This window comes from Quercus suber, unplaced genomic scaffold, assembly GCF_002906115.3.
Source record: "Quercus suber isolate HL8 unplaced genomic scaffold, Cork oak 2.0 scaffold_83, whole genome shotgun sequence".
NCBI classification, from domain to species: Eukaryota; Viridiplantae; Streptophyta; class Magnoliopsida; order Fagales; family Fagaceae; genus Quercus; species Quercus suber.
In genome coordinates this window covers 670,841-681,079 of record NW_027069548.1, presented here as the reverse complement: position 1 = coordinate 681,079, position 10,239 = coordinate 670,841, and the positions used below count along the sequence as shown (strand labels likewise).

The 10,239-nt window shown below is 33.6% G+C and overlaps 1 protein-coding gene across 1 annotated transcript in view; it reads right to left on the bottom strand.

Annotated features, from left to right (window-relative positions):
• Positions 1–3,851: 3,851 nt before the first annotated feature.
• The window catches only part of LOC112006896 (serine/threonine-protein kinase 1), a 25,697-nt gene continuing 19,309 nt past the window's right edge, over positions 3,852–10,239 (bottom strand). Inside the window, exons 10-18 of the mRNA XM_065773933.1 lie at positions 9,279–9,334; positions 7,404–7,485; positions 6,750–6,878; positions 6,452–6,602; positions 5,859–6,012; positions 5,205–5,430; positions 4,579–4,779; positions 4,401–4,486; positions 3,852–4,295 (exon numbers count right to left, since the gene is read on the bottom strand). Coding sequence (XP_065630005.1) covers positions 4,196–4,295; positions 4,401–4,486; positions 4,579–4,779; positions 5,205–5,430; positions 5,859–6,012; positions 6,452–6,602; positions 6,750–6,878; positions 7,404–7,485; positions 9,279–9,334 — 1,185 coding nt within the window. The 3' untranslated portion in view covers positions 3,852–4,195. The remainder of the gene's footprint in view (positions 4,296–4,400; positions 4,487–4,578; positions 4,780–5,204; positions 5,431–5,858; positions 6,013–6,451; positions 6,603–6,749; positions 6,879–7,403; positions 7,486–9,278; positions 9,335–10,239) is intronic.

Below are 10,239 nucleotides of genomic sequence, written 5' to 3'. Positions count from 1 at the left end.
TGCAAGGCAACCACAACGTGATTATAATGGCACTCTACTTACTGAGTCTAAGCCTACAAAGTAGAAGCTTTAGATAAGTCATAACTGTACACCCAACTCCATTGAAAATGCTAGTAAACATGAGCCAAGAGTAAGGGTTATTTCTCATGCACTTCCCTAAGAGTAAGCCTATGACCACTAGACCAATTACCCCCGGTATTGATAAACTAACCGTCTTAACACTACAAGCATATAAACACCCAGTTTAACAACATGCTTCTTTATCCCAAAAAAATACAAAGGTTTGGAATTTTTTTTTTATAGGTACAAAGGTTAGAATAAGCTAATGCATGGATGGACCAAAAAATAGTGGATCAATGTAAATAAAGTGGTTAGAAAATATCTCTACCACTCATAATTGACTGTATCAGCATCTTACGAAATTAGGTGGTGTTAGAATTATTAATATGAACTTCACTTGGACTATAAAGTGTAGCAGCATTTACTATTGCTAAGCTCTTGTTAAGCTACATTAACATAGCATTTTAGTTCATTCTGTTTATTTCAGTCCACTTTGGTTCATTGGGCCCATTTTGGTCAATTTCGATCCATTTTTGTCCATTTCGGTCCACTTCAGTAATGCTTTGGAATAAGAGGTTTATGTAAAAAGAGGAGTTGCTTCATTGACAATCGTGTTAGATTCTCAAAGTAATATTGGTAGGTTCTTGATAAAATTACATTTTTTATTTTATTAAAATCTTTTTTTTTTCTAATACACGTGATAGGTTATTAGGTTTAGTCATATCTTCTTCCATTTTAGGCAATTAATACTTACAGAGGATGGACTATTTGTAAGAAGTACTAGAAACAAATTTCAATCACAGATTACATTATTTACAAAACATCTAGCCTTATAATAATTAAATGTAAAATGCATTATATTTCCTTGAAAAAAATTTAAAAAAAAACTTTCAAATAACAAATAAAAATAGCTTAGTTTAGAAAATATAATATATTATATTGACTATACTTTTTAGAAAATAATCACATCATTTTAAGAAATGTTTGAAACTAACGCTTATAACTATAGGTGTACAGCTAATCCGCCAACTCGCCAAAACCGACCCAATCCAACTCAACTTGCCAAGTTGGGTAGTTTTTAGGGGTTGGTGGGTTGGGTTGAGTTGTGAGATTTTTATTTTTTATTTTTTTTTTATACAGTGAATTAAGGTTGGGTTCAAGTCATAAGATTCACAAACCCGCTTAACCCAACCCAACCTGCCTATATTTAATATATATTTAAAATTTAAAAAATACATTAAAAAATATATTGTATAATTTTGTTATTTATTTTTTTGCCCCTCTTCATAAGTAAAACTCAAACCCTAAGTTCTCCTAGTATAGTTTGTATTGGTTTGGTGTAATGTTAAAGATTACTTCGTTATAAATCTACTCTTATTTGTTGTAGGGTTGTTCTAATGCTTAATTTAATAATAATAGTAATAATTAAAAACAATTGTCCAACCCATGGGTCTAACCCGATTTAGCCCGTTCCACGCGGGTTGGGTTAAACCCCTATGATGGGTTGGGTTGGATTGAGTTTTTTTTTTTTTTAACCCACCACAGTAGGTTGGGTTGAAAAAACTCATCAACTCAACCCAACCTGACCTATGCACACCTCTACTTATAAGTATCATTTGCTATTTTCTTTTTTCACTAAATAAAAACATACAAATTGCCAAATTTTTTTGCACATCATGCGGGTACACGAATAGTAGATAATAAACAGTAATGATTTTTAAGAAAAATGAATTGAAGTAATTACTATGAAAAAGAGATTCTCCATTTATGATTTTAACTTATATAAACAGAATGTTTAGATTGTTTTAAGTTATAATATAACTTTTATTAAACAAGTTTGATATATATATATATATATATATATGGATTTAAAATAGATGCTCTTAACCCAAATATGTCTATATCCATTATGTAATGCACAAAAATGGACCAAATGCACCGAATTGACAAAAGTAGACCAAAATGGATCTAATTGGATTGAAGTGGACCAAAATGGACTAAATAGAACCGAATAAACTGAACTGGACTGAATAGGACCAAATTAGACAAATAGGAATGAGTGAACCGAATAGAATGAAAGTGGATCTAATAAGAAAAAATAGGACCAAAGTGGACTGAATGGACCGAGTAGGATTGTAGTAAATAAGTGGACTAAATAGGACCGAAGTTGATAAAATGGACCAAGTAGGACCGAATAAGACTGAAGTGGACCAAAGGGACTTAATAGGATCGAATAGACCGAATAGAACAAAAGTAGATTGAATAAGACTGAATTGAGCGAATACGACCAAAGTGGACCGAATAAAAAACCAGTTTGAACCAAATAGGACCGATGTGAACCAAATAGGACCGAATGAGACCAAAGTGGACTGAATAGAACCAATGTGAATCGAATAGGACTGATGTGAATCAAATAGGACTGATGTGAACCGAATTGGACTGAAGTGGACAAAATAGGACTCAACGGGACCAAATAGAACCAATGTGAATCGAATAGGACTAATGTGGACTGAATTGGACCAAAGTGGAAAGAATAAGACCGAATAGGACCAAAGTGGACCGAAGAGGACCAATGTGGACTAAAAAGGATCGACATATACGAAATAGAACCAATATGAACCGAATAAAACCAAAGTGGACCGAATAGAAACAATGTGAACTGAATAGGACCAAAATGGACATAATGGAGCGAATAGGAAGTTGACCAAATAGGACCAATGTAGATTGAACAGAACCAACGTGAACCGAATAAAACCAAAATAGACTGAATAGAACCGAATAATACAAATAGGACCGAATTTATAATAACGGTTTTATAGTAGGAGTGTTTTTATTTAATTATTTTATATCCTCCCTTCAAATTCAAAATAAAGAAGAATTGATTTGAAAAAAAAAAAAACAAACAAACAAACAAACAAGCAGTGAGATATATTAGGGAGCAAGGGGAAACGTAAAATCAAAAAAGAAAAGAGTAAAAAGGAAACACGTTAGTCTTGGGAAAAAAAAATCGCTGACTTAGTGGGAGGGATGGAAAAATGCTATCTCCACAATATTTTCACAAACACTTTCACAATAAATCCTAAGTAGTAATTTGTTATTGGTTGTTATGGATAAACAAAAAAGTAACTTAAATTGTAGGTTTAAATTAGAACCAATAAAAACTTATTACCTATGATTTGTTGTGAAAATACTATGGGCATATCACTTTTTGGATGGATGAGCCTAGTAGTTTTTTCTTTTGAAAAAAAAAATAGGATAGAATAGTTGGTTTTTTAAGATTATCCATGTTAGTTGGAAACTTGTAATCGAGTGAGATATGAATATTTTGGACATCTAAAAGTAGAAGTCCAAACAAGAGAAGCCTTTTAAATAATAGTATAAAAGATTACATTGAAAAACCAAGGTTTAATTTGTCATAAGAAGCAAACTTTAAGTTTTTCTTTAAAATACACTAATTACAACGCATCACCATAGTAATAAGAACCTAAATAATAAATTCAGAAAAAAAAAATCGCCAAATAGAACCTAAATAATAAATTACTCTATTTTTCATTAAAAGATTAAAAAAAAACTATAGGTGACTTTAAATAAATTTAATGGAAGATGACGAAAAGATCAAAAATTAATATAAAAAACTACTTTTAAAATTTAGAAGACGGAAAAATCCATTTCAGCCTTATCCGAGGTTCTGTCTCCAGCGTTAGGGTCAGGTCAATTTGGTATATACCGATAGGAAATGAACAGGAGTTTTCAATCATAGACGAACGTCTTCTTTAGGACTTCATGACAAATATCTCAATAAAAAATTACATTTGATTAGAGATGAGAAGGCATTTGAGAATTTACAAATTGAGTAAAGCTAAAGCCCTACTTTTAAAAAAATAAAAATAAAAATAAAAAAAATTGCGCCAATAATTGTCAGGCTACAACTACACCCTTTGCCTTTGCCTGTCCAGAACTTTAACAAAACTGGATAGATGAAGAAACAAATCAAAAATTACATAAGACATAGCATTAAATGCTTACACCAAAAATCAATTGGTGTCTTGGCCTTATGATAAGGAGCAATCATCATGGAGCGGATATCATAAGTTTAACATATATTGTATCTATATAAATAAATAAAAATGCCAACCTACAACCGCAGAATTGTTCTAAGTGTATCACACAGATTTTGAATGGTCTGTTGCTCCTGTGCTGCTTGCAACTCCTGGAGTGGCATATCTTCATAACACCTGCAAACAATATACCCCAACAGGAAAGTAGACATTTATGTAAGGTCAATATTTTCAGATGGGAAAAAAAATAACCCCATAATTGGACAAGTAAAGAAGCCCTACATTTTGTGGTATGCTAAAGCCTGTGCCAAATTCAATAGGGTAGAACTTGAAGTGAGTCTCCGGTACATGCTTGGAGGAAGGGGCATCTGCAGCACATCAAACAGATAAGAAACCCATATCAAATGGCACACAAGAGCGCGAGCACACACACACACACACACACACACACAGGTTTAACCTCATTTTGTCCTCTTCGGCCCTTTTTAGACTGTCCATCACCAGTAAAGAGCTCCTTCAATGCCTCAACGGCTACAGTTTCACTTTTGTCCCGCTGCATACCTCCAAGAACATTGTCCGACAAGAGAGCAATAGGGGATATATCAGTGGCCCTCAAGAATGGAATTGGTACTGTATTACCAGCCGCATATATGGACCAAAGCTGCAAATGACATAGACATTGAAACATAGGTTAGCAGGCCCCAACTTCCAGCCACAGAAATAAGCATTTTCTGAGGCTCCTAAAAAAAGTGAAAAAGAGCAAAATGGGAACAAGTAAAACAAAAGACCAGAATCCAACTGCATGAAAAGTAAGCTATGTGATAAACAAAATGAAGAAGCAAGCCATCCTGAATGTCAAGTCAATAAATCCTAAGCTACCCATGGTCTACATTTCAATATGTGAATAATCCAAATCTAATGTTCATAATAACTGAACGTTTGAGTCTGCAAAAAATTCCAACATTTATAATCCCGTATCTTAAAATAATTCTGAGTGGCCTTTAAATTGCTTACTTCTAAAGCAGACTGTATATAAGTACAACTCACTTATCATTTGGTAAATATAGAATTCAGTTCAAATATTACCTTATCCTGCAATGCAAAAGCTTTCCGGCGAACAGTATCATTCTTCAATGTGCTACTTCTTATACTACTGCCACCCCCAAGTTTCTCATGACTAATACCTTTTGTCTTGAGGATCTGTTCAGTAGAGCTAGATACAAAGTCAGAAGATGCCCGTATGGTCTGTGTAACAGAATTTGATTCTCCAACCAATGTATTGTTAACATCAACACCTCTTATATTCTCCACCCTGAAAAATTATCCCAATAAATTTGGTGTACCCTTGAACGTTCAAAAACACACTTTTCAACTTGAAAATGAAAACCACAATTTTAAGTACCACATAAACAAAGAAGTAACATCAAAGGATGACAGTTTAGCAGCGGTATATATTAAGAGCATTTGCATAACGTAATAAACTATAAACTAACCACATTTTAGGAAATTTGCAAAATCAGTCTACAACCATATATACTGTAAAACACAAAAGTTTCTTTTTTTAGCAAATTCAAATCAACTTTGATGATATTTGCAAAACCACTGTCTGCAACTATACATCCTAAAAAATAATCATTTATGTAATAGCCTGAAATGCAACTTTAAAAAGAAAAGGGAGGGATAACAAAGCTAGATATAGGTGCCTAAATTAACATCAGATATAAATAGTGAGAAGAGTACTGGGGTGCAGCTGATTCGTTTCCCATGCCACTAGCAGAAAGGTTTTCAACATGTTCAAGAGCAGGTGAGGATTCTGTAGCACTGGACAATAGCATCTGAGTGGACATTTTATCTATCTCATCTCCCTCATGAACTATTACAGTGCCAAAATTACCTGTCATACATGGAGTTCACATACATCAGAAGACATAGTGCTCAGGTAAAAACAGTATTATCCAGCAAGATGTTATAACCTGCTGGCTAGCAATTACTTGTGATCAATGCTTATGCAGACAACTTAAAAAATGTAATCCAAACATGAAAATCTCTTGGCTTTCTACTGGTATCAAAATATGTTTCTTAACATTCCTTCACAAATGTGTGTGTGAGGAGTTTGATTCATAAATTAGGTTCACATGTTTCATTTACTCCCAAATGGTTATATTCAAGTTGATGATGATGTTCATTACCATGAATACTCAACTGAATCAAAACCAATCAGCCAATTAATTTTCTGAAGATATTCTAACAAAACTTAGTTTCACTGTTTGAATCATAGTCTAAAGTCAGACTAGAATATGTGCATTATGACATAAGATGTAAGAGATGCATACCTTCTCCACCAAGTTCTGTACCATCTGATATGTGCTGTTTCCTCAAAATGCTAGGTGCAAGTACTTCATTTGCAACTTGAAGCCCAATATTATAAGGCCTTGATGGAATTGTATCTCCATAATCATCATTCCGATTTGGAACTTCCAGTGGCTATTTCAAATTCAAAACAGTAGAACAAGATGAATAAAAAATATCTCGTAAAAGGAGACACCCCGGGAGGAGGGGCTTGGAACAGAAGGAGGAAGAGAGGGATGAATGGATTGGGGTAAATACTACAATTGAGAAATTTCAACATACATTGTCTCCAGGCAAAGTTGGAGCAAGATTTTGTGCTTGAAAAGCCATGGAGGCCCGAAATTCCTTCGCCTTTTCAATCATTGGCAACATTGCAGAGGGTCCAAATTTGCATTTCTCGATGAATTTGTGCTAAGTTATAAATATAGAAACCATAGCTCAAGTCAGAATGAACACATGTGAACGTAACAAAATATGCACAAAACAATTTCTTAATCATCAATGCTTTATGGCAAAAGAAATGTACAAGATCTCATAGCTCTATGGAACATTAGCCCATAAACAATGCTAGTAATGCTACATCAATGCTTCTTCTAGTCATAAATAGATTACATCCTATAGCCTACTCTGAACAAGTTTTGGTGAAATATTGTAAAATTCTTCTACACAACTGAGGCATTAAATCATTCACATCCAAGCCATATGTTATGTATCAAAACCAAACAAGATACATGTGCATTGCCAAAACAGAAACAATTTAAACAATATCTGGATTACTTACTCAGCATAGACAATAATATGAGGAAATACTTAAGCTATACTATTATTTTAACATGCAAGAACAGAGGAGTACAAGTAACATTTAAATTTAATGCACCAAATCTTTTCCATAATGTGATTTTTTTATCATACATATAGACATGTTGCTTAACATACTTTCAACATCTCAGATGCAGTAGGGCGTTGACGAGGTTCTTTTGTTAGGCACTTTGCAACAAAATCATGGAACAAAAGAGACCTGCCAAAGGAGATACATTTTTATCATGGTTGAAGTGAGAAATGTCATAACTAAGAGAAGAAAGATTTGGGCACGTATGCAATGAAAGTTAAAAGAACCACTATGAATTCAGAAACTTCTTGCTAGAGCTTGAAGTAGAACATAAAAACCACAGCTTGTATTGCTCCAGCCAGAAGCAGCAATGTAAATTACAAAACTCAAAGCTTCAAGAATCATAATAGGATCACAACTTCGTTGAGTTAGCTGCTACATTTACAAAGAATTACTTAAAAGCACTACTGAACTTGATTCAAGTTGAATTTAGGTTAGTAGTGAGACTAAAGACCAAATGCTAGTGAAAACAGCTTCATTTTGCATATTTATAACATTATTAGAGAGCATTATCATACTTATTGTGTTGATTCATGTATTTTATATATGGTTTCAGAATAATGTTAAACGATTAATTTTTTTGTACTTAAATTGATTTTTAATGCATGAATATGTATTTTCAAGGAAAATGGAAGCAAAGAAGGTTTGACTTCACCCACCCTTACCTTAGCAAGGCTTCTAGCAAGCCATTACACAAAAAAATATATATCCACTGAAGGGTCAAGACAGTCATGTAGCCCTGCTATAGAAGAGGTTGAAGCAACTACATATATTCTCAAAATTTTGGGAAGTTATAAGCATGAGATCTTAAGATGTCTAAAAAAGATATCATAGAGATGACCAACATAAATTCTTCTCTATGTTGCTGCAGGAGAGGAAGACCATTGCCTCTCTCTCACCCACTGTTTCCTGACCTTGATAACATTCCTGGAACAAACACAACTCTTAAGCTAACCTGTAGATACCTAACCACTCAGCTCTTTTTTCCTTCTTCCATACACCAAAATCGAGACCCTTCCTCTTTTCCATTAAAACCCTAAATCCACCATGTGACCAAAGGTGATTGAATAAGGATTATACAGGATTAACATAATATTTTATCATACAAGTGCCGACCAAATTTAAAGGATAATATAGAGATAAGAAAGATTTATGGTCTACCACAAAGTATTTTTATCAGGTGCACTCAAGCACAAAGGCCTTGTGGAGGCTAGGGCTTCTAGGCACAAAACACAAGCAAATGCATGATCAAAATAAAGTGCACATTTTGCATGTGTCATTCTTTGGGTCTACTAGATGAGCACACTATTCTGTTTTAAATGGCATGTCCCTTTTGTTCTTGTATACAGCTTTTGGATTTTTTGCCACCCAAAAAGCCAACAAAATTTTAAAAGCCAACGAGCTTCCAAATCCCATAATAATATAATGGATGGTGAGATGATGGGTACAAGACCCACTAAGCATGTGTAACTTACCAATAAAAAAAAATTATAAGCAGCTCCCTTCACCCCCCACCACCCCAAAAAAAAAGGTCCCTTGAACTTTTGGTGTCTTCTTCTCAACTGAATCCCAAAGTTTTAGATACATAGAGTTAAACATAATTGTGTTTGGTATATTAGACAGTAAGAAAAGAATTAGTATAACTAATCAATAGTATATTATAATTGGTTTTAGATCCAGCCATAATTTTCAATTAAATTACATAATTTCTTAATTAAAAAATATATATTGGCTCTAAATGCTAGGCAAAAAAAGGTGTGCATGTTTTGCAATTTAGGTGCACTTAATTTCATATTTAAGAGTAAGTGTTTTTTCTTCTAATGCATTGCATTTTGTATTCACATAGGCGCTTCTAAACTTGCAAGTTAGCACTAACAATAACTGTTACAGAATATGTGAATATAATAGACTTAAAACCAAACCATTTTTCTTTATCCTCAAGCATTGGAGCTGGCTCACTGGATATCATGAATAAAACCTATCAATAGAAAACAAATAAGTCAATATATATTTCCTCATCACTACAAAAGACAGAATAGATGCCACAGGTTCACTTATTATCCAACGTGCATCAGCAAGCAAGTTAGAAAATAACATTATTCTTAAACTGTAAAGACCAGTTACTGACAGTAAGCTATTAAAGGAGCCGCGTAAGGTGGGAAACACACAGAATCTGGTTTCAGTCATCTAAAGTAACAAACCCTAACATTATTCATGAACCAATTCTATCTTTTCAAGAAATTGCTAAAACTGAGTATTCAAGTACATAATAAAGATGAGATAGAAACTTGTGCAGCCATGTGAAAAAGGATCCAGTTGCTTATTCCATTTTTGACTATTTGTTTCCTTTCTTTGAGAAGTGAAGATAACTTCACGAAAAGAGGAAAAAAAATATCAAACACACAGTGAGTGTATCAAACCAAATCTTTAAGAAAGACTCCAGTTTTGACAATTAAAAGTATGTTTTCTGCATGGTGACAATGACAATTAGAAGTGTGTAGAGCCAACATTCAACATCTGACGGGGACAAGTCTAACATAATTTTGGAGATCCAATTACAAGGGCCAACATACATAATAGTGTGGTGGAACTTATAGCTAGTTGGTCACAAAAGTTTCTCAGACCCAAAACTAAGGTGCTTTGGGGTATGATCGCCAATTGTCTTATATGGGTCATATGGAGGGATGGGAATACACATATTTTGAAAAGATGATGAAAGGTCGATTCATGAGTTGAAGCTCTTTTTCTTTCAGACTTTGTTCGAATGGGCAAATGCTTCGGATATGGTTAATTTCATTTCTCTTCCTGATATGATGGATTTTTGTATTTTCATTCCCTTTTAGTTTTTTTTTTTTTTTTTTTTTTTTTTTTTTTTTATCCACC